This window comes from Elgaria multicarinata, chromosome 9, assembly GCF_023053635.1.
Source record: "Elgaria multicarinata webbii isolate HBS135686 ecotype San Diego chromosome 9, rElgMul1.1.pri, whole genome shotgun sequence".
NCBI lineage: Eukaryota > Metazoa > Chordata > Lepidosauria > Squamata > Anguidae > Elgaria > Elgaria multicarinata.
Window position 1 is genome coordinate 41,666,768 of NC_086179.1, and position 26,125 is coordinate 41,692,892.

Sequence of the window (26,125 nt, forward strand, 5' to 3'; positions counted from 1 at the left end):
GATCCTGAAATGATGCACCAACCCACCTCCAAGGTATGTCAACTTGCTACTCGCCCATATGTGTGATGCATAGAGACCACGATGAAGAAATGCAGGTTGCTTACCTGTAACTGTAGTTCTTCGAGTGGTCATCTATGCATTCACACAACCCACCCACCATCCCCACTTGGTGGTATGAAATTTACAAATGACACAATTAAATGTACAACTTTACTTTATTTAGTATACACTCATGTTTATGGGGGCACAATGTCGGACTCCTGTAAACTGAGGTAAGGGCGGGAACCCCAGGGACATGCGCAGTAGCGTGGGGGGAGGGGTTCCCGCCAAAAACGTTTCCCTAAGCTGTAGAAGGTTCCGGTTCGGTCTCTGCGCAGGCGCAAAGCCCATATGTGTGAATGCATAGATGACCACTCAAAGAACTACAGTTACAGGTAAGCAACCTGCATTTTTAGAGTTGTTAATTAATCCACAGTAAAGCCGGGTTTTTTTCAAAATAAGACAGTATTTCCTGCCACGTGCTGGAAAGTTGTGTTATAAAATGTCAAAATAGGGCGCTGTTCCCATTGATCTGTATGCGCCACATGGTCTCTGCTCTCTTTCCGCATATAATTTCAACTCATTTCCAACATGGAAGAAAGCAGGAAGCAAGAGCGATGGTACACGACGGTAAGGAAACTTGATTTCCCCCGTCTGAAGACGCTCTGCGACTACAGATAGTATAATTATATGTGGGAGCAGGTGACTCCACTTTCAGCTAGAGGATCTATTAACGCACACCTCATGAGTCCATAGTCAAGGTTGTAGGGCAAACAGATTTGAACAGCTTTCAGTATAAGCTAAATACATTATTTTTTGTATAAAATACATGCATTTTAGTTTTGTTAGCTGCCTTGAGTACCATTTTTGGTAGAAAGGCAGAATATAAACAAATGAAATAAACACTTATTTTAGTTATATTTAGTGATCTGCTACTTATAACACAGTATAATGAGATCTTTCTTATCAATACATTTATATAAAAGAAAAGGAATTAACAAACTGGGTGGACTTTATAAGAGCTAAATAGAATTAAAAAATAATACATTTGCTGCTTTTTATTCTAAAACTGTGTAGCCAAGCTCTGGGAGAGGCTAGTTTGTGTGGGAAAAGATATTTATGTTTCATACCTGTAGAGTAAAAAAAACACATACCCAGCAGTCTGTTCTGTACTACTGTTGTTCAACAAGTATTACATTAACTTCTTCTTTCCAACAACAACAAAAGTCATGTGGTACTTTAAAAAATGTATTGCGGTATAAGGTTTCACGGATTACAGCTCACTTTGGCTGAAACATACAATGATATTTGGAGCGATGATGAGTTACTCCTTTTCTAATATAATGGATGAGCCATTTGTTTGGAAATAGCTTTAATACTATAGTGAAAATCCCTTGAAGTCACAAACCATGGTGTGGTTTGTGGCTGAGGACTGGAATGGGAATTTTAAGTGTGAGATGGCAAGAGCACCAAGTGAAATGAGAATGTTGTGAATATAGATCTTTTTAGCATGTGTTGAAATGCATCAAGTGTAGGCTACTGACTAAATGCCTGCCTGACAGAGAGGGGGTATACCTTCCAGTTGGGTTGGGGAAAGAGAGAAAGTACCTGTGTGTGCCCATGTTTTTGTGTGACTGAGAAGGGCTGCTTGCATGAGCGGGGGAGGGGGGAGAAAAAGATGCCTGCCTCTTGTGTACATGCATGTTAGAGGTGGGGGAGAGAGAGAGAGAGAGAGGAAGAGTGTGTGTGAATCAGTTTTATCCTGATTTTATTTTTCCCAATTTTCTGGAGTTTGGGGTTTGTTGGTTTTTACATTGGTGTTTATTGTTGGAGGAAAAAAATTGTTGCTGTGTCGATCCTCCCCCTCCCTCCTCCCTTGCCCTCCCCCCCCCCCCGAGTTCATGATGTTAGTCACTTGTCTCATTTTCTCCTTTCTGTTCAACATCTTGATGGTAGAGTAGACCACGTGGCTTCAAATTAGTGCTTTTATGTTGCTTTGTGGGTCAGGATCCCCCCACTTTTGCTTTGTCTTCATCATCTTTTCCTAATTCAACACCTTTAGAGGGAGTGAAATCAAATTTGCTAATAGATTTTTGTTCAGCAGTTTCACATTGAAGTCCTTTTTGTGGAAGGATTGTGACTTTGAAGCCCTGATTATTTTCTATCTCAACTGACAGCTACAACCTTTACTCAAGCCCAGCAGAGTCCAAGGGTGATACATTTGGTAATTACTGGGAATCATTTTACTCCGTAATAGCTCTCTTTTTCCAAGCCCTAGACAAGCTGGGCTCCCAGAGGTACTGAGCTTCCTAAGTTTCCTGTCTGGACTGAGATCCCATCCTCACTACATCCTTTCTCCTCCTCCAGTTCTCTTTACTCCTCAGGCAGCCATCTGTCTTTATGGCTAACATTGCCATCTTTTTTTCTTGTTAAAGGCTTTGTGCTTTTAAACAGAACAGGCAGAATTCAACCAGTGTGATACAGAAAGCTATATCTGCCATATTTCTGCTTGCCACAATAAAGTTATAGTGTTGCCATGCATCCTTGTTGTTCACACAGACACATAGATCCCATGTATGCATTTTTAACAACCAACATGGGTCTAATGGGAGTTTGGACTAGAGATGTGATGTGCATGCAATGGACGTATGCAATATATTCTTACTAAAATGGGGAATAGCTACTTCTAAAATGGAGAAATTATCTGAAATATTTGTTCAGAGTCAGGGGGGAAACTTTACTTTTACAAATTTTTGTTCTCAAAACCACATATATGCATATTCATTACATAGGAGAAAATGGGTTTCATTATACTTGCTCAGCACATGGGTCAGTATGCTATTTCTAATAGGCCTAACTTATGAGGTAGGAAAAGACGAAGAAAGGGGAAAATAGTGAGTATCAGATAAGGAGGAGAAGGTGGCATTGTAGAAATGACCAGTTGATTGGAAGGCTATACAACCAAGGAAAGTCAGTTGTAGGTGAAAATCATATATTGCAGAGATGAAAATGGATAGTTTTAGGAAGAAAAGAAAAGAAATAGAGCAGGTGGTGCTGCCTTTACCTGGCTTCAAAGGAAGAGAACCAGAACTTCACTTCTTAGTTGATTGCCAAAAATTAGGGAAATGGTATGCACACAGGGTATCCTTAGGTTTCTCAGCTTTATTAAAAAAATGGGGCATTAGCCTCAAGCCACCCTCGCCTTGTTGATAACAGGCTGCATCACATTGTCCAGGGACATACAAAAAAATGGCATTTGGATGGACAATGATGGAGAGAGGCTAAGCCATTAAAGCCACCTCAATTTTGGTTAACAACAGATTTAGATGGAGAGTTTTGCCAGTAGGGATTCTCCTTAAAGTTTCCAAATAGATTGAGAAATGTGGCATTCTTCGCTAGACATTTTGTCAACCACTTACCAGTACTCTGTGCTTCAATTCCACGCTTTGGAATCAACAATTCATGCATATAACATAGTCCTCTACTAGGCAACAAAATGGTTGCATAGAGATGACAAGTTGTTTTGCTTTATGTGTGAAACCTAGTTTTGGACTCAATGGGATGCTTTAACGGGGTAAAGCTTTCTCTGGGTATATAAGGTAAACAAATATTTTGGGGGGAAATGAGGCAGGAAAGTGCAAGATTCTGTCTCTGGAGATGTGTGGTAGGTGCCGCCATGGAGCAGAGAATTGTGCTAGGAAAGAGTCACAATGAAAGATATTAAAAGTCAATTAGAACCCAGGTTATTTTCAGAGGGATGCCTAAGCAGAAATTACATACACCAAGTGCCCAAACTCTAAAAACAGTTATAGGATTCAGAACAAAGGAAAGAGACGGTTTGGTGGCTCAGAGGCTGGACCCAGGATGGGTTGAAACAAAGGAAACAATGGTTTGGTTCTGGCAACTGAACAGCAGGCTCAGGAAAGTTTCTTGTCTCTTGATTAATTTTTCATCTGTGATATGACTGCTCTTGCTGCTGTTATTTCTGCTGTTGTGGGTTTTAATGTTGGTTTTTATTGCTATTTTATTGTGCTTATGTTTTATTGCTTTCAATATTTTAATTGTTTTTATGCATCTTATTGTTGTGAGCCGCCTTGGGAAGGCTTCTGCCCTGAAAGGCAGTAAAAAATGTTTTAAGTAAATAAATCTAGCTTGCTATATGGATTATAGTACAATATTCAAAATAAAAAGGTGTAATTAAGGGTACTCAGGTAGTGCTTAACCTGGCTAGCCTGGCTCGCAGATTCAGGACTGACAGGGCTTTTGACTGGCCAAACCACAGGTACTTACATAGGTTAGTTGGCTGGGTGGTGGCATAGCAAGTTTCCCCCCAAATACAGGGAACAACCTTCTTTAATATAGTCAAAGAGGATGTGTGTATATCCTATGGCTTCTTTGCCTCTACAGTGGTTCCAGAGTCAACAGTGTTCCTGGCAGCTTCCAGGCTATGCCTTCTGGAACAAAATAGATTCTTGAGCCAAGGTGTCAGGGTAATCGCAATTAAATCCATAGTGCACAATCTTCTTGTCAGAGAGTCAGCATTCATAAGCATTTATTGCCCCGAATATAAGATAATCAGCTAACCCATCATCAATTGACTAGCAGTATTGCCGTTCTTCCCAGCCTCAAACCTGCTGGCAAGAGTGTCTTTCAGCTGACACTCTTGCCTCTGATCTCAGAGGTCAAGAATCATAGAGTTCACTAAGAATGGATGCAGGAGCATCTGTTCCAACAGGCAGTGGTGACAAGCAGGAAATAGAACGTGTAGAAGATAGAATAGAGAAGGTAGCATAGGCGAGTGGGAGGGGTGGGGGGAGAAGGCACCACAAAACTGGTGGTGGGTTCATTTTTTTACAATGGTGGGAAAGGCAGGCCAGAATGGCAGCAGCAGCAGCAGCAGTGGCTGCTCGTAATATGGGGAGTGGGGAAAGGCCATAACACCCATCATTATTTTTTTTACAAGTATGGGAGGAGTAGGCCGGAATGTCAGTGACTGCATTTGCAGCCATTATTTTTTGTATTTTGGCAGCAATTGGGCTGCGTCCCACCAGGGAAACCCATGGTGGGCCTCAGGCCTTGTGGGGGGTGCATGTGGCATATCCCTTGTGTAGACAATTGTAAAGTAGATTATTTATTTATTTATTTATTTATTTATTTATTAAAACATTTATATCCTGCCCTATATCACAAGGATTTCAGGGCGGCGTACAGAATAATAAGTCTAAATCAAACAGAAGGCAGTGAGGATCCCATCCCTCTCTGGGAATTTTCAATGGTTGGTTTAATTTAAATATAATTTAAATTAACTTGAGGTACCCACTGGGATTGATGATATAAAGTGACTGTTGCAAATCCTGTTTTGCAGTGCTAGGATTTGTGTGTGTGTTGGGTTCTTGATCATTTCCCCACCTTAATAACCTTTCCAGTGAGTTATCCAGTTTCCTTCCTATTTAGAATATGTACTGTGTCTGGGGAAGACATTATGGTTATTTGCATATTGAAGAGGGAAATTTACTTGTACATCTGCTTCTCTGAAAATATATATTGCAAATTTCTCATCCTTAGGCCTTAGATGGAAGTGCTTTGAAGCACAGAGCATCTAAAATGAGATTCCTTCCTAGAGACTGAATCTAAGTAATAATGTAAATGTGTGCAGAGAATTTGGAACTGTTGGCATCCTTGTACCAGGCCAGCAAAACCTTTTCATAGGCCAGCAAGGTCAGAGCAATGAGAACTAAAGTAAAACATCTCCTTTCGGATTGTCTTCTCAGTAATACTGCTTAGTAAACTGCAAAGAACTGATAATGAGAAAGGGCAGGGCTGGCTGGCATTCTATACTGGAGAAACACTTTGTTGCAGGACCCAATTGTACATCTTATGTGGTGGTAGTTCAAAATTGCTCACAGTCTGCTTCCTGGCATGTTTTATTCACTGTGCCTAATGTCCATGTGTTTGATGTCAAACTGGATTAAGAGTCTGCTACAGAGATGGCTCAACCATTAGGTAGAGTGAGGCAGCTGATTTGGGGTGTTATGAAAGGGCAGCAAATGTTTAGTTGTTTAATTTATTATTATTGTAATTTTACTTGTGGGAGTGGCACTTGTGCGATTTTCTGCCTCAGGTGCCAAAATAACTTGACTAGCCTTGAGTATTTTGTACCATGACTTTGGGGGAGGGGACACTATTCACTGGTCGATCTGATGCAACAAAATGTATTGGCCAGCCCTGAGTCTGCATGCGTAGAGTCCAAAGCACACGGAGCTGATCTCTGTGATACTTCACAAAAATGAAGGGAACTGATCACACAGAGTGACCCTGCATATAGGCCTGGAGGCATGTGGGCAGGCATGATTTCACCACTCTCCTATCATACAAAGCCTCTACAGCTACATCTGAATAGGATTTTCATTGTTCTATAGTTGAATATGTTATATTTTAACTAAACTTCTTCCCCATGACTCCTGGTGGGCATTCTAATTTGTCTATACCAGGGGTGCCCAATCTTTTTGGACTTGTGGGCAAATTTGGGAATTTGCAAAACTGCTCTAGGCACCACCATGTGCCTAGTGAAATAATGGCTCATGTGGGGGCATGGCTATTCAAAGGTGACCTAAAGAGGGCTAGATGGGAGAGAAAGAGCAAGGCTAGAGGCTGGGAGGTGGAAAAACAGCAAGGAAAAGAGGTGGAAGAGAAATAGTGATGCTAGAGGATGGGAGGATGGGGGAAACCGCAAGGCAAAGGGGTAGAGAAAGAGCCTGGGAAAAGACTAGGTGGAAGAGAAACAGTGAGATAAAGAGGAGAGGGAATAGTGAGGCTACAGGCTGAGCGGGAGGATGAAATAGCAAGGCAAAGGGGAACAGGGGAGAGAAAGAGCAAGGCTAAAAGCTAGAAAAGGAGAGAAAGAAAACTTCCCTAACATTTCACAAAGTTTTTCTTAAAATAGTATTTATGAAGGGGCCAGTGAGGCGAGAAGTTCATGGACAACTTAGGAGGCCCCTGTTCTATACTCTGGCATGTCCTTCCTCCTTAGATCAGGGCCAATCGTCTCACTGCATCTCTGGCTTAGTGGTAGAGCACATGCTTTGTATGTGGAATGTCCCAGATTTGATCTCTGGCATCTCCAGATAGGGGAGGAAAAACTCCTGTCTGAAATCCTGGACAGTTGCTGCCAGTCAGTGTCAACAATACTGGGCTCAATGGACCATTTGTCTGACACAGTATAAGACAGCTTTGTCTATTCCGACTTTGTTCTAGGAGAGACCAGCCCAGCCCTGCCTACTGGCAGTAGAACAGCTTCATGCACCACATCTAGATCCATAGGGAAGACCCCCCCACCTCTTTTCTCTTCTCCTTTCCCCTCTTCCATTCCCACAATATGGTTTAATTAACCAGGGAGGGAGGAGAGCTGATCCACCATCTATAACATCTCCACCCTGATCCAGACCAACAGAGCCACAGCATGTTTCTAGTATTTAGCAGCCATGTGCTACAAGCAGCCAAGTGCCACAACCAAGGCATGTGGCAATATGGCAATAGTTCTCTCTGCTTCTTTACAAAACTGACACTCTTCTACAGATATGGCATGCAGCAGGCTGGTTCCTTCCTAAGTTCACCAGGACTCCCACCCAGAGATGAACTGCTCTTAGAAATCCCAGAGAATGTCCTCCAGGAGTCATGGGATGGAAAGTGGAAGAAATTCTTACAGTGAATTCCTATTTTCCAGGATTCTTGGAGGGCATTTTCTTCACATGTATAGTCCTGGTGAACTCTTCTTTTAGTAGGGGCTGCTGCCATCACTAAATATATGGGGTGGTATATAGAGACACCTGGGACGAGTTCCTGTGTTTCACTTTCTAAAGACGGCTTATTCAGTGATTTACTATTACTTATAGGTCCTGTTCAGAAGACACCTTAAACCCTGCTGGTTAAGGCTTTTGGTTAAGCAGCAAGGTTTAAGGTGTCTTATGTGATACGTTTTGCTAAACCCTGTTCACTAACCTTAGTTGGACCATCTGCAGCAGAGTTAGCAGGTCTAACTGTAACTTACAGTGTTGTGTGAGACACCACAGCTTGTGGTTAGTGCTAACCCCAGAGAACCACAGTTTTGCTAACCAGAGAGTGAAGTGTTGTCTGAACAGGCCCATTATGTTACCATGTTCTTTTCTTTTGGAACTAGCTTTTCTAGTTCTGGTCTGGGAGATAAGGACACCACTCTCTAGGAGGAGATGCAGTGAGATGCTTGGTCCTGCCTAATAATCCAAAGAGAAGAGACATGCCAGAGAACAGATGAATCAGAATGCTCTCTGGAATTTCCCTTTTCCTTTTTCATGAACAGAAGAAAATTATTTTAATTAGCATATACTTGGAATTCAATACTTTGTTTTTGCCACCATTCAGTAAATGCTTTAGCAAGTTATGGAATTATTTTTAAACATATGGGCCTATCTAAAGGTTTTATACATTTTTTCTCACAATTCACTGATACGACTTGAATAGTATACACTCAAGCTAGTTGCCTGCTCTTTCCATACAGCTTTGAAATGGGAAATTAATTTTTTCCTCAAACTTTAGCTACATGATTTATAACCATAACACATGTTTGCAAAACTGACCTCTAAAATATTCATTTATCTACAATATTTGGCAGTACTATTCAATACTAGGACTAACATAAATTACGTTGTACAACTTAAGTGAGCTCTAATGCAGCAATAGTATTTGCTGATGTGATAGGTTTCCCTGGGAAAACCAGCATGCCAGAAAACATTGACATTGCACTAGAGGTTGTTTACATTAGCACAACGTAATTTATATTAGCACTAGTGTCAATGGGATACTACCCTAAGTGTATTAGATTTTAATGTTCTTAAATAAAACATTTATTATTTAATGACCCTGACTGGAGTATTTTTAAAAAGTTATTTAAAGAATTAAAGAGTAAATTCTTAAAACTTATCCTTCTAATTTTTCAAATGAACAAGCAACTTGATTGTAAATAATGAGTACTGCACATTACATAGTATGGTGCATTCTTATGCCCTTGATTGTCCATATTCCTAATTTGAAAATTCTGGAAGCAATCCCAAGGAGAAAAAGACATCCAGTCTTTTCATATGTGTATTGCAGTTCCAATGGATTTCCTCCATTCTGCCATACAAACATGTGGAGAATTGGGGTATGAGGACCACTGTGTGGAAAGCCTTGTATATTTTAAATATTATTACTATTATTATTATTTATTTATATAGCACCATCAATGTACAAGGTGCTGTACAGAGTAAAACAGTAAATAGCAAGACCCTGCCGCATAGGCTTACATTCTAATAAAATCATAATAAAACAATAAGGAGGGGAAGAGAATGCAAACAGGCACTGGGTAGGGTAAAACTAACAGTATAAAGTCAGAACAAAATCAAGTTTTAAAAGCTTTAGGAAAAAGAAAAGTTTTTAGCTGAGCTTTAAAAGCTGCGGTTGAACTTGTAGTTCTCAAATGTTCTGGAAGAGTGTTCCAGGCATAAGGGGCAGCAGAAGAAAATGGACGAAGCCGAGCAAGGAAAGTAGAGACCCTTGGGCAGGCGAGAAACATGGCATCAGAGGAGCGACAAGATGTGCCTGTATTATAGTGCTTCTCTTTATCTGCCATACTTCCTCCTGTTCTGCTTCAATGTGTCACAACAATTATAGAGAATAGTCAGTGCTAGTCAGCTTTCACAAACATAGTCTCATTAATGTCAGAGGAAACACATAGATTGACTCATTTTCATTATTCTGTCCATCGTGTTGGGCCCATCCTGTGTGCCTCATGGAATATTGTCCTATAGATGCATTAGTGGACAGGAATCCCAAGTTTGCCCCACTTTGGGACAAATACATAGTACAAGGCAGCTGTTGTACTCTACATTAGATGTTACACTGCATCTGGCTCTGGTTCTCTTCCCTCCCACTTTTGGTTGCAAATGAAGAACGAGTAACTTCGCTCCTCAAGATCCGCTATCTGTACACCTCCCTTCATCTGTCTCATTTTTATTTTTTGAACATTCTTTTAAAGTTAAAAACAAACAAAACAACAACAAAGCAAAGCAAAACATTATTGCTAGCGTGTATCGCAAAATGTCAGTCATCTATTGTACAGCAGAAATAATAATCCAAAGGATGGGTACTCAACATATTCAGACCATACGAAGCATATTATAGATTATTTAAGTCACACCTATTTCAACAATACTGTTTCATAACATTAATTATATTTGAAAGTAAACACCCTCCTTTCTGAGTAGAAATAAATACTGTCTCACATTTTAAAAAGATAATCGACATAAAGAGGAAATCACATTAAATCTTCATCTGCTTTAATGCAGAGGTAACTTCCTTTAACAACTGACATATTAATAATATTTCAGGGAGCAATCGGACAATGTCTGGATTAGGGATTGATCATTCATCCTGTTTGATATCTGCTGTTGTGCTCTGTATCAGGTATTTTAATTTATTTTATTACATTTTTGTATTGCCCAATAGCTCGAATTCTCTGAGCAGTTTCCAAATTTAAAAACCTTAAAATTACATTTTACATAGCATAAAAGCTATTTGCATACAAACAGACAGCACACATACTGTATATCTAAATAATTTTAAACAATCAACAAATTTATTTTAAAACACTGTCAAATAATTTTATAAGCGCCTTAGTGGTGTTTATATAAACAGTGTCTTAGGTGTTTCAGTCTGAACATTGACTCAATCCTAGAATCTTCTGCCTGTGAATCTAATGAATCCAATTTTCCATAACAAAGAATGGACAAGAAAGCAGCATAACTAGGAAGAAAGAAAGAACAAAATACGTTCTGTCCCATTTTCATCTTTAGTCTGTTCTAAATTAAGTATGTGAGAAATCTTTATTTCATCCAAAAGTAGAGAGCCCGCTAAGGCCAAGGGCACTGACGATAATGTTTCAGAGTCTGGATCTACTTCCTCTTGTATCATTAGTATATTGTTGTAAGGAGGGGGCTTGGGAGCAGGTCTCTGTCTCTGTATGTATGTATACAATGCACTGTAGTTCAGTGAGAAGAAATGATTCCTATATTTTCACTCTGGGTCAAGCTTCTTAAGTGTGATTAATATCAATAGGATTCTCTATCGTCAGTGGCCATCCACCTTATCTGTACTTTTTTAAAAAACAGGCATGGTTTTATATACCCTGATGTTCTTTTAGAAGCAATTGCTTTGTTGAAGGTATTGGGCTGGATGCAGGGATAAGCATGCATAATGGGGCTGGTGGATGCTGACTTCCCCATCTTCTCCTGTCCATAGCAACCCAGCAACTACCCAAAAAAGGCTAACCAAAGTAAGGAGACTCTGGATACAAAAGGATAAATCTGGGCCAGTAAAAGTCTGTCTGGAGAGAATAGCTTTGAAGAAATGCAAGAAAATATATTGCGTTAGATAGCAACAGAAGAGAAATTATACCAGTCTTTCAAAACTTGAAAACTGAATTTGATCAACTATAATGTCAAGTTTCAATATGATTGATTCTTTTGATATTGTGAAGCATCTGAGGAAGAGCCATAGCTCAGCTCTTAGATAAAGCACTTGCTTTGCATACAAAACATTCCAGGTTCAGTCCCTGTCGTCTCCAGGTAAAGTTGGGGAAAACTTCCATCTGAGACCCTGGAGAGTCACTGTTAGTCATTGTAGACCAGGGGCTGTCTATACATGGGAAAGCCCCGCAGTGGCTATGGATCGGCACTGAATCAGTTAGACAACACAAGTGCAGCTTCTCAGCCACTGTGGGGCTTCCCTGTGATGCTCCGATTTGACAAAGTTGGGGATTTACCCCAACTTTTTCAAACGGAGCGACATCAAAATGATGCTTCCGCCATCTGACATTGCTCCAGGGTCAACCCAGGGGCAGTGCCTGGTGAAAGGCAACTGGCAATTAGTTGCCTTTCACCAGAAAGAAGGCAGCAGAAAGAGAGGCTGCTGTGAGAGCCCTTGAATGGGGACAGCAGAGTAAAGAGCCCGCCTGCCTTCGTCTCCGCCTTCTTTCTTTTTTCCAGAATGTGGAGGAGCTAGTGGCAACGGCAGTGGCCTTTGTATCCTGGTGCTCAACACCTTCATAAATTGCCCCTTCTGTGGGGTCTGGTGGGTGATGAGTAAGGGTGGGGCGATACTACTTTGTGGCATCTGTCAACTCTCTTCCCTCCCTGACATCTTTGGGGGAAGTGCAGGAAGAGGGTGCATGTGGCTGCTGTCCAGAAACCCTGTGCTCCCTCTTCAGCATCAGGACTACTCAATGCTGCCCTGGGAGAGGGAAAACGCGGGTTTGAGAGGGAGGTCACACCAATCCAGTGCCATGAAGACAGCCCCCAGAGGTGGACAGAAGGTAGATCTTCAGATCTTTTGAACTTCAACTCCCAGAAGCCCCTGGCAGCATGGCCAATGGCGTAGAATGCTGGGAATTGAAGTCCAAAACATCTGGCGATCTACCTTCTATCCAGCCCTGGTATAGACAATACTGAGCTAGATGAACCAACAGTCTGACTTGCTATAAGGCAACTTCCTGGGTTCCTAGAGTACTTCCTTATTTTTCCATGTCATTTTAAGGCTTTTGATACTAATTTTGTCAAACTGTCCTTACATTATTATGCTATGTAGTTAGTAAATCATATGTGAAACTTATCCCCACTCTTTGAAAGGCTGTTTGCTGTCCTAGAATTAGCCAGAAGAGCATTGCTCTTTATCGAACCCCCTAACAATTGCGGTTCTGGAGAAAGAGAGTTTACTGTTATCTAATTTCAAAATTGGTTTCAAGACATTTTTCAGCTATGCCTAATTTTCCCTTTCTTAGAGGCTATTAGAATTATTCCTTGGGAAAGATTGGGAGTAAGCTTCAGGTCATACCAGTATATTTGCTCCTCACCCACTCTCCTTAGTACAGGTAGAGATGAAATAATGGACTGGATATGGACTAATAAATTGAGATGTAATCCTGACAAGACAGCTACTTCTAGTCAGTAGTGATAACAGTACCATTTGTTTTAGATGGCTTACATTCCCCCCCCCAAAATAGGTTTATAGCTTGAGACTTCTCCCAGACCTGACCTTGCTCCTTGGGTGGTCAGGTGACAGGAGTGTGTTTGCCCAGTTTCGATTAGTGTGCCAAATGGAGCCATTCTTTAAGGATGGGAACCTGGCCACGGTGGGCATGTCTAGACCAGGAGAGAGAGGGGGGAGGATCTCGTGATATGCTGATCGTGAGATCCTCCCCCTGGGTTCACATGTGGTTCAATGTCCAGGGAGGAAGCAGGACACCATGCCTGCCTTTTTCTAAAAAAAAAAAAAAGGCAGGAGCTGGAGTACAACTGTGCTCCAATGAAGAAGTAATTGGGTTTTTTTTTTTAAAAAAAAGCCCCGACCCCTCTCCCCCCAACCCCTGATGGCCCTGGACTCCAACCAGCCCAGCTTCTTCCCTCTGATGACCCCCGCTACTTGCGGAGAAGAGGGAAGAACCCAGGATGGGTGGCCACACCATTCACGGTCCTCAGGATCATCCCAGGACCGTGGGGAAAAATGCAAAAACAGTGTAAGCCGATATCCTGGGGAAATGGAGGGATCATACCGGGACGATCCTCGGGATAGCGCCTGGTCTAGACATGCCCGGTGACTCATGCCTTGATTACATCAAGGGCCTGGGAGTTCCAAAGTTATATGATAATTGAATTACTGCAATGTATTCCGTATGAGACTGCCTTTGAAAAGTGTTTAGAAACTTCAGCAAGCCCAGAATACAGCAGCTGTTTTCACTGGAACTACTTTAGTGGAAAAAGTGAGTTCATTGCTATGCCATCTGCACAGAGCGTTGATTCATTTCTGAGCTTAATTAATATTGCAAGTGAAAGCAGTCTGTCATAATAGTGCTCATGGTTGCACTCTAGCCTGACCGTGGCCCTGTTGGTCCTGCCTTGCATCATGTGAATGCCCAAAACAAGGCTGAACCCTGACTTGGTACCTGTTGATGTTGTTCTTAAATATCAGGTCAATCCATAATATAATCAGAGAGAGATCACCTAGCTCATTCATCAAGGTTTCAGTGAAACAAGTGGGTATTTGTATCCATTACTTGATCATGGATATGGGAGCTTGTTGATTTGGCTTGTATTACTGAAACCTCCATGGATGAGCTGGGTGGAATTGATTTCTCAGCTACGTTCAGCTGGATACTCTGATTCAGTACCCACATTTCCTTTGAGTTTAGACTCACACAGTTCACTGCAGGCATTGGATATCAATTAGTATGGTCCACGCTAAGAGGCTAATGTAATCCAACAGATTCTGGAGAGCTTCCATTGGCATGGGTGGCAGTTCTGTCAATGCTCAGGTCACTGTGTGGAATGCAGAATGATCCGGGCAGTTGATATGACTGTGCCTAAGTGCCCTCTTCAGCTGAACAGAGCCTGGTCACCTTCTTGTTATTCTAAAGAGCTCAAGACAATGATGCAAGTAGAAATCTGGCAAAATGGGGAGAAACTGAACAGTTCTAGTTACCATACATGGCTAGTGGACTTCCTGTGGCTTGATGTGCCACAGATGGTCCATCCCTGCATTAATAATCTCCCTATAAGTGCAAGATTGACATGTCTCTATGTTTTTTAGATGCATTGTCTGTTTCTTCAGACCTGTAGTTCAATTATAGATTTTAATTTCCATTAGACAACTATCTACTACCCATGTTTCAAATGTGAGAATTATTGTCTTCCATTTTGCCAAGGTGTGGATATCAATGTGCATGTTTCTGTGTAGGCTGATATCTCTCAGAGTTATGTTTGATCTTACAATTTCTTGTTTCTGTATTTGTATCATTTGAAAAATGTAATGCTCTATTTCTAGCCATGATACCAATGCATAAAATAATGATTAAAAAGAATTGAAAACTGCAAGCCAATGAAATGTTAAATGCCTTTTCAAAAACATGTTAACTAGTAGCAGGTAATTAAAAAGGGAAGGGAAATCATACCCAAAAGGGTGTTTTCCCCCCCATGTGTTGTAGTTTACATTAAATATTTACATTATCTTCAGTGATGAAGACCACAATCCTAAACACAGTTAGCCACATTTATGCAGAATTAAGTGAAATCAGTGGGCTTAGGTGTACCTAGCTCTGCATAGAAGCAGGCTGTTACTAGAAGGTAAATCTCAATGAACTTGCTGAATACCTTTGAATAAATAGGCATAAGATTAGCTGGAGATCATATTTTCCTCTGATCCCTCAAATGCCACAGTATTCTGAATCCCCCCCCCCCCCCCGCTTCGATTCCTTGGTTCGATTCCTTCGATTCCTGATTTGGACAAAATTACATTAATAAATACCACCAGGAAAACTGAGTAATTGCATTTGTTTGAAGTCTTCAATGAATATTTACCCATTCAGAAATGCTTCATTGAGACTTGTCAAAAGGTTCAGTAGCAACAGCAGTCAGGTTACAGGATTTGAATAAGATCTATTAAAGTCACCAAGAGACTTCCCTGTGACTTCAGTCACAGTAGAACTGAGTCATAGTTTGTTGTCCTTTCTGATTCATATTTATGACCAGTGCACAATGTTTATGTTATGTTTATGTTATTTATGTGTGCACTAATTTGCAGTAATATGCAATTTATGTGTGTGTTTGTTTTATGATAACTAAAATGTAATTAACACCTGTATTTTGTAAAAGCTTCTAAGATAGAAAAGCAGGATTAGAGATTAGGGGGATCCTTTTAATGACAACCCCCTATTTTTTTATGTATATTTAGAATGGTGCTATAAATAAACAATTACTCCTGTGGTTAAACATTGGACTTGATATTTTCAAAGCATCATGAAGCCTGGCAAATCAGTTTATAGATGAATTATTACTCTAGTTTCCAAATTATCAGCTATCTGGTAAATTTAGAAATGCTGAATGTTCTGCTTTTTTGTTTTTTGTTTTGTTTTTTAAATCATACTATTCAGATGTTCATTCAAATAAATTGTTTTTTGAGAAAGAAAATCAATTCTTTTTTTTACATAGTAAACAAAATTTGTCATTGTGAATGCATGGTCTTTTGAGGCTGAACTTTGATTATAATGAGAGGTTTGCTGATATGTCTGGTAGCATTTTATGGTTGAAAAATCCGGGAGATGAAGAAATAATTATTTTGACTGAAAGGATGTTGTACAATTTAGATTATTCTCTATGTTGACAAGAAAATATGCAACAGTGTTTTTTTCTCATTCATTACAGGCTGACTGGAAATAATTAATAATTAGAACAATGGTTTAAAGCATACTGTGAGCAGAGCAAACCTCAGTGCAGTTTTTTATGAAAAGGAAGCAAGGAGTAAGCCACGTATAGGCTACAATTAATGCTTTGCGTCTGATATCTTTTTAAACATAAAAAATCTATAACAAGCAGATCTGTAATGCATAACTGGTACGAAGGTTCTATTCAGATTTTAGCATTTTAGCGTGCCTCTGATGACCTGCTATTTTCTGCATTTGTTTTGACTGCTCTCATCATTCAAGATTGACGCTTGGATGGGTGTGTAGGTGGAAGCAGCAGCAGCAAGCTTACAGCTTGCAGACAAAAAAATCTGCCTTATCTGATGGCTATTATTGAAAATGTGAGGTGTAGCCTAGGCTGGGTAATGAAGGGGAGCGAGCAGGGGGAGCAAGGAGCATGGAGCTGCATACTGATGAGTGTAGGAGTACTTGATAAAAGATTTCTTGCTGCTAGCAGTGCATTGCTCATTGTGGAGTATTTCAACAATCACATATTACAGAAAGCAGCTTTGCTGACAGCTTGATTTGCCTCCCCCCTCCCCATCACATGACGTACTGGTCTGTAGTACAGATTAATACCTATGAAATGTTGAGCTAGGAGCAGATCTTACTCTATAGTCTACCCCAGAAACTATGTGCTACTTCTGACTTTCTTACTTGCTGGAAGCATTAAATTGACAAGCTGGCGGGCTCCTTTGATACCAGCTTCTCCCGGAACACAATGTGGCAATGCCACCTCTCAGCCCAGGACCATCGTTATTATCCTGTGGATGGATATTCACTGCTTAAACGCCTCCCTTCTCAAACTCTTTCAGCACCCAGATGCCCTGTCCAGACTGTGGGACAATGGTTGGAAAATATTGGGCTACCTCAGTATGAGAACCACTTGCTGGCTAATGGATTTGACAATGTACAGTTTATGGTAAGTGATACTCTCTGTGTATGCTGATGTTTGATTCTTTGCCTCATGAGATCTAATACTGCATGGAAGGGAATCTATTTTGTGTTCTGCAATGTGCTCTAGGATAAACATTTTACATAATCCTATATGTTATCAATGTGAGCAAGGGGATTTGTCAGCCACAGTTTTGCTTGCTTCATATTTCATTTCAAAACATTTTTTTAAATAAAGTGAAGGCATAGTATTCCTAGACCACCCTTGGGGGGAAAACAATTCTATCTATGATTTATTGTAGGAAGCAGATCGCATATTTTTAGATAGATTTGGTATTAATTAGTATTAATAATTACTAATCTACTGCATTATTCATTTCTGAATATTCTAATAAAGAACTAATATATTTTGAGCTTGAAAGGAAATTAATGGCTGTTCCTTTAAATGTAAGCCTAAAATCCACCTACATTTAACTGATAAAGAGTTAACAGCGATGGACATGCCAGATATATTTGGTGTGTAATATACATATTTCATGTAAGTGCTTTAAATCTATGAAGTCGTCCTACAAAAATAATTATGGACAGAAGAAAGAGTAAATTAGCTAATATTTTTTCCAATCCTTTAGCAACATCTTCCAGTGCTTAGATGTAGTAACACTCACCACACCTGTTGTTCATAATCAATTCTTCCCACACATTTATCTGTATTTTCCAATTGTGATGTCAGGTTGTTGTTTTTATCAGCAATAATACTACTAGTCATGATATGTTATCTGAAGTGCATAAATTTGTGCCTATGCAATTAACACTGAGTAATGGTGATTTGTTTGAATATGAAAAGCTATTATATTTATCCTCTTGGCTTTTAAATATCTAGATAGGGCCTTTTATCAGATTACTAGGTAATATTCTTAATCCAAAAAAGTATCTAACTTCTAGGCTATATTAATCCAATTAACCATACTGTAAGCTTTTATATACTGGATTGAACACAGATATTTACTATTTCACCCACATAACCTAATCTAATCTCTTGTAGTACTATCAGAAATAAGCAGTTGTACCTGTCATTGAAGGCACTGTAGCCAAAAAACACAGTCGGTAATATATATGTGCTCATATAGGAGAGCCACAGATGAAAATGCAGTAATCAAAATTCCAAATGAGGAGCAGTATCCATGTGGTGCAATTACTAATGTGTACTTGAGGAGGTATACAATTCAATTTGTGAGGCTATATAAACACTATTAATATTCCAGTGATTAATTGTACTCAGTGCAAAGTCATCAATGGACTCTGGGTCAACCCTAGACTTTCAGTGATATACCTATGCAGATATACCCATTTAAATAAGATGTCCTGTAAACAAGTACCATATGTCCAAAGTTATTAGAGGTGTAATTGGGTTAAGTTACTTTGATCTTTGTATTGCAACCAAAATTCAATATTCAATAGCTTATTTCTGATTGAACTACAAATTAACTACAAATTAAATTAGCATAGATCTGGATAAAATATTAGGTTCTTATACTGTGTCAAATGATTACACAATAAGGTAAGAATAAAGAAAAGTAATGAGGATGAAATATGTTACATTGTCATGTTATAACAGTGTTGCATTATGATTTCGGATATGAAAAGAGCAACTAATGCTCCACTTTTAATCATTCTATCTTAATTTGATTATATATACTTCAGTTGAATATCATTTGTTCCTTTAACACATATCTGCAAGTGTGCCAGATAATATGTAATGCAACTAAATATCTTGAATGTTAAAAAAAATCAAATGGAAGTTACATTTAAAGTACTGTAAAGGTGCTAGTTTGTTAAGAAAAAATAACCAATTTTTCTACGGTAAAAGAATGTATTTTGTTATTTCTTGATGCGAAATAATTGACTATGCTCCTGAACATTTTGTGCAGTGCAATTCTATACATGCCTATTCAGGTGTAAGATAATTGAGTTCAATGGGACTTACTTCTAGGTGGGTGTGTATAGGATTGCAGCCTTAGTCTTTTTTCTATATGCTCATTTCATCAGTTGAATATTCAGCCAATCTCAATATTTATTTGAATAACTATTTTAATAATGTTATATCAAGGAAGGCAATATTGATTAAAGATGTTTTTGTTCTTCTTTTGTTTTTCTAGGACTACATTCTGTTGCTTATTTGTTTTCCTGTTGCCTGAGCAACATAATCACATATGTATTTAACATTATGTAGTATTTTGTTATCTTACTAGATATTTCTTGAAGGAATGCATTTATCAGAATAATATATTTAATGGTGCTGTAAACATCAGGTTATATTTGAGGAAATATATATTCTGGGAACTCTCAACAGTAATAACATACTAATTAAAATCTCATTCTGGTATTGAAAGTATTTTTCAGAGAAAATGTTTATTTGTAAAGTATTCATTAGAATCACGGAAAATAAACCCTTAAATTTATATTCATTTGGCTACACCAAGAAATTAAGCATGTAATTACCATGTAAATGACAAAATATGTTGTTTACAGCTTGGATGCATGGAATGAAGAAAAGTAATCTCTATCCATCTAAACAAGATATTTCTTTTTTCCCCATTTCCCATTATGTTCTATTGTTATTTAGAAATGCAGTATGTAAAAAACATATTGCTTTTCCACCCAAACTTGTTACATATTTAGAATATCCATGCCTATGGTGAGTGAAATGTTGATATCCTAAAGATTAAAATGCAAAAAACAAAAGAAAAAAACCATTATAGACAACCTGTTGTTGGCTCACACAAAAAATTGAATCTCAGAATTTGGGTCAAAGCCACTGTTTGAGATGGCCATACTTCAGCAATCAATCTGTCAGAGAGTGAGCTGTTGTATCCTTTGAAGGTAAAAGTTTGATAATGGAATAGTATGCACTTGGTGAAAGGACACTGATGACATCAAGATATAACAATGCAATGATTAGTGTGCTATTTTGACTATTAGACAGTGGAAGAGTTATATCCTGGCAATTAGGGTACTTCAGCTAATTGCATATTATAGCACCTTGTCTGGTCTAAGCATTTAGGAAACCTAATGAACTAAAGTGCATAATTTTTCTACATAGAAATTTAACTCTTACATTCCTAATATACTCTTTATGGAGACTTGGGGAAAGTATTGTAAGATGTCACTTGAACTGCAGAAAGTAAATGATTGATGTCTTTGTACATATTTGATTATAACTTTGCATCAGAATCTGGACAGTACTGTCTCATCAGAAAATCGACCAACCAGAAGCTTAGGATGTGCCAAAACATGATGGGCCGGGAAAGCCATATTAATGATCTTGATGTGAGTTTAGGGATATATCAAGAACCATTAAGCCAGGTATCAGACTTAATTCTAAAAACACAGAGTTCCCAGATAAATCCAGGCAAAGTTAAAAAAAATGACATTAGAATATGAACTGTTTATAGTATCTCTTGACTGCCTTTCTAGGCCTATCAAGGCATTTTACTAAAGGCCAAAACATAGCAAACATAATCAGATAGAAACTTTGTAAAACAGTGAAAACTAACACAAAAAACATGTATTATATCTGCATATATTATGCAAATACACGCATCATGGAGTTGGTGGCTCTTGTTTAATGAAGTCACCCTATGTCAGGGGGATGACAAGGAGTGGAAACCAAGATGCTTGATTAAGGCAAATTAAAGGATCTGGCACCTAACCTCTCTCATAAGGTGTACCTGATTGGTACAAGTGTTGCAGATCTTCATAAGTAATCAGGGTAGATTTCGGACCAGGGTTTTACTGTCATCACCAGAGACATTCATTATTATTATTATTATTATTATTATTATTATTATTATTTATTTATATAGCACCATCAATGTACATGCATTCTGGCAACCTGTATTACATACATATTGTTCAGTGCTAGAGCATACAGTCTTTATAAGAGCTAGCCTTATTATATACATAGCAGAACAGTTAGATAGTCTAACTTAAGACATAGGTACAGTGGTCCTCAGAGTTCCCCATGTCCAAATTATATACCTTAAGCCAAAGATATATTTATTAAAGAAAATATACAATATTCAGTAACATACTAAAAAAAGTAAACAGTAACTTGTAATATTCTTTTCCTCTACCCACTTTGCTCAATCACCTCATTGGTTATTTTGAGGAAGTAGGGAAGATTGTGTACCCATGTATGAAGAAAATGGAAGTTAATACTTTAATCATCTGATGAAGCAGACTCTAGTCCACAAAAGCTTGTATTACAATAATGTATTCCTTTTTATTAATCTTTTTTCCTTTTTTTGTGAATTTAACAAAACAAAATAGAAAACAAATCGTGAAAAGAAAAAATGAAAAAGAACAGAGAATTACATGCACAGAAATATCAATATTCCAAAGTTCAACTTTTTTTTCTTTCTTTTTTTTTTAAGTGAGGGAGATTATGCAAAAGTTTCAAGAAAAGTAGAACAAATATCCATATATTATTTCACTCGCAAGTGGTGCCTATATACCACCCATTCAAAGGTCCACAGTCCATTGCATTATGGGACGTGAACATTTATCCTTCCAATGTTGTAATATCAATCTTTTGGCTGTCATAAGGGCTCAGAAAATCCATTTGCGTTGACCATATGTTAACTTCCAAGAAACCGGTAAATAGTTTAGGAGGACATGCACATCATTCAGTATTAAAGACTGTTCCAATACGAAGTTTATCCATATTATGTCCTCCTCCCAAAAGGAGGCAACTAGTGGTCATTGCCAAGACATATAAAAAAAGAAGTGCAGTACCGCTCCAATAATTATGCGAAATAGACAAGCCTTTATTAAAAAGGAGTTGTGGTGTCCAATAAACCCAAACCACAATTTTTTTTACTGAACCTAAGGTGTAATCAAAGATCCATAGAAACTTCAGGTACAGACACTAAAAGAATAATCCATTGATTAGGCAAAATAGAATGCTCCAATTCTCTATTTCATTCCTGTCTTAGAGCCTGAGTATTATATTTATTTATTGAATCCAAATATTTATATACATGGAAAGTAGGTCAATATGCCCACTATGGGGGCTTTGAAGCTGTAAAAGCGCTGGACCAAATCTGGATTCCAGCAATGCAAGTATTGTCATTCAGCCATAGTGAGTAAGTTGTGTTTAGTGCATAAAGTAAATCATCTTATCTGTCCATGTCTTCCACAAAAACATTTTCTTTCGAATTTTTAAATCTGGATTTCCTCATAAAGTCAATTTAGCATGGGAGAATGGATAAAACTGTAATTGACATAATACTGTATGCCACACCTCTATAACAGCCAAAATTGTGGGAGGACGGTTATCTATTCTGATTTGCTGAGAGCGTTGTGCCATACATTTATGAAGTGGATTCCAGAACTGACCAGAGTGGAAAATCTAATCAGACTGGAAAAGACCAAAATTTGGTGCAAGTCAACAAGTAGGCCCAATAGTATAAAGCAAGGTCTGGAAAATGAAACCCACCTTCTTTAATTGGAAGCTGCATCCATTTCAAAAATATTAAAGATGGAGAAGAATTCCTGAAAAAATTATGAAACAAAGCATTACATTTTTGAAAATATTTACTTGGTATAATTAGTTATTTCATTTGTATTTATTACATATTTATACTGCCCAACATTTTCCTCTTCTGAGAAATGGGTATTTTTAAAGGAGAAGTTGTTAGTTTGTGGCAGCAAAAAGCAACAACAGAGACTAATAAATTTATTCTGGTATAAGCTTTCATGGACACTATACTTCATCAGATACATGAAATCTCAAATTAGCAGATTTATATACACATTGTGGGGTGTGGGGGTGTGGGTGTGGGTGTGGGAGGTGGGGTGTGGGAGTTCTAAACTGTTTGGTCAGAGGGAATTGAAATGCAAAAAGTGATAATTAGCTTAACAGTTATCAAAAACGAAACGTATTGGATAATAACACAAACACCATTGCATCGGTGAGCCAATTAACATGTGCAGTATGGTGGTGGTGGTGGTTTTCCCCCTCCCCAAAAACAACAGTGATTGTTCTTCATACTAGAGGAAATAGAGTTGAATCTTTTGATGAATTGTACTTCACAGTGATATCTGTCTTTGAAATTTCTTAGATAAAAAATGGACACATTAAAGTCATTGCAGAGTGCCCTGAAAGGTTGAAATGTTTTCTCACTGGTTTGTGAACATTGCCATGTCAGATTTTTGTCCATTTATTCTTGTGTGTATAGACTGGCTTCTTAGTCTTATATAGAATGCAGTTGGACATTGTTGGCAAATTATAGCATGTATCACATGGAAAGATGAGCAGGTATAGAAACCCCTGATGTTGTGTTTGGCATCATTTGTTTCTTTAATAGCGTTGCCAGAGTAGGTATGAGGACAGAGTTGACATCTGTGTCTGCCACAGGGCTGGTTCCTTCAACTGTATCTCTCTTGTGAGGTCTATTGTTACTGGTGAGTATCCCTTTTAGGTTAGGTGGCTGCTTGTAAGCAAGTACAATCCTACCACAGGTCATTGTCCAGCATAGGCTGTAGATCACTGATGATGAAAGAACACATGATAGTGTGTCACAGCAATACCCAATAGTGATTCTTGAAGTCTCCCAGCCCCCCTCTCAACATACAGTACACACACAATAAAATTGAATCCTATATTGGGTCCCCCAAGGCAAACCAAAACTATACAGAAGACCAGAGCATGCAGGTATGGCCACAAAAGAGCAAATCAGGGACAGGCAAAATAAGTTAGCTGTCTCAAAAGAGTCTGTGGATGATGCTTGCAGTTGGGAGGTGTGTCTTTTTCTAGCCACACAAAACCAGTAGGTTTCCTCACAGACGAGGCACATCTTTGATTTTCAAGCCTTGAGGCTGCTTCTGTGAGAAGATCACCCAAAAGATTTGTGCAAGCTTTCGAGATCCCTGGATATATTTTTCAGCCAAGAAAAGATATGTGGGCTCTGGTTTGTGAACTCAGTTGTCTTAACTTCATTCTCTGTGTAAGTCCTTGTAAGCACCCTTTAGAGGGGAAAAGGCACTGACCTACAAATGTACTTTAATATAAATAATAAAGCAACCCATTCCTGCTCAAAATCAATACGTTCCTGACACTGCCAAGATGCAGTTTTTCCTAGCCTACTGCCTCTTAAAAACCTATGAAGAGGGTTTCCCCTAGCACCACCAAAAAACTTCTTTTGACAATTCTCTTCACTCCTGGAAACATCATTAGTCAAAATGGTACTAGGAAATACAGCTACAAGCACTCCAAGTAATTAGGAGCAACACCACTTTCAGCCTTGCTGCGTCAAAGCAAACCCCCATCCCTCAGTACCAACTCACACTCAGATGTTTTGTAAGGCAACACAGGACTAGGATAACGGCCATCTTTGCTGGTCCCATGCACTCCATCCTCCCCGTCTGGATTGGGACCTGAAAAACCAAGGAAAAATGTAGCTGCACAAAAATGTGGCTGTAAGTTGTAAGCAAGCACAGTTTGTGACATTGCACGACATCATCCCTGATCACAACATCATCCCTGATCACAGGGCGCATCTATTAAGGCATCAGCCTTAGCTTCCCATTTCCTGGCTTTTTGAAGTTTGAGCCAATATGAGATAGACTTAACTATGGACTTTTAAATTGACAGGATTGGGTGTTATTTTTAAAAAAATATTCACCCAATCATTGAATATGTTGAGTTGTCTTAGCTGAGAACTATAGCTGACTTCTGGTATGTCGTGTAGTAGATTATTCCTGGACCTGTTTTTCTCATTTCATTGGTAAGTATGTCTGATTTAGGGATGTTCATCACCAGGCTCACCAGATTTCCACTGCACCCCAACCCAGGTTGTGTTAGCGAGCCAAGCTTCATTTTTTTCTTGAAATTCAGGACCTTTTTCCATTTTTCTTTTTAATTTGTATAGAAAGAAATTTGTGCAAATTTCAGCTGTAATTTGTGCACATTTCAGCCATAATTTTGGCAAACTTCAGCTGCCATTTGCACAAATTACAGAAATAATGGTCAAAAATTGTGCAAATTACTATTTACGTGAATTTTAAAAACCCTGGAAAATGCAGTTCAAGTCAGACCAAGGGCCAAGCCGGTGAAAGTTTGGCAAGCTCCACCCATGCCCAGTGTGGATTCCTCTGACATCCCTAGTTTTAGAACCTTAAGTTGTGAGACTCTCAGCCTGTTTGCAGAACACGAAGATAGTTAATAAGCCATGGTGGCTTGTTAACCACCCTGACCATGCTAGCCTGATTTACGTAATAATTACCCTCACCAGAAGCAGCTTCTCGTGTCATCCAAACCACCCAGAACCCATGGTCTGTTGTGAGGTGATTTGTTAACTACCCCAACAAGCCACCCTCACTGCAGTCCACTATGGTGGGCTGCAGTGATTGTGCAAATCAGCTTTCTGTCTGATGAGTCTGAGCAGCTGTATGATAGAACTTGGCTGTAGACAATGGATTTTGTGATTGTGTTCTGGGTAGAAGCTGGAAGCATATAAGAATGTGTAGAGGTCTGTAAGTTTCCAATGTAGGGTGGTACTTATATATCCATTATGTATTCAGGAAGTGAACCCATTGCATAGACTGTTCTAGACTCAGGTTGATGGTGCAGTGGAAGGTATGGAAATCCTGCTCAAACTTTGCCAGGGCCTCCAGTCCATGTATCCAGATAATAAAGATGTCAAAAATGAATCATATGTAGAGTAGAGGCTTTTGGGGAATAGGAGCTGAGAAACTTTGTTCCAAGTCAGCCAGGAAGATGTTAGCATACTGTGAAGCCATGCATGGACCCATGGCAGTACCATTGATCTGGAGATGTATGTTTTTTCAAGAGGTAACATAATTGTGGGTGAGAACAAAGTGACAGAGCTG

At 38.9% G+C, this 26,125-nt stretch overlaps 1 protein-coding gene across 8 annotated transcripts in view; it reads left to right on the forward strand.

Moving 5' to 3' along the window:
- ANKS1B (ankyrin repeat and sterile alpha motif domain containing 1B) overlaps nt 1–26,125 on the forward strand; it is a 373,862-nt gene that overhangs the window by 150,536 nt on the left and 197,201 nt on the right. For all 8 annotated transcript variants that reach the window (XM_063133719.1, XM_063133713.1, XM_063133716.1 and 5 more), the window contains exon 15: nt 17,155–17,261. In XM_063133719.1, the coding sequence (XP_062989789.1) occupies nt 17,155–17,261 (107 nt within the window). The remainder of the gene's footprint in view (nt 1–17,154; nt 17,262–26,125) is intronic.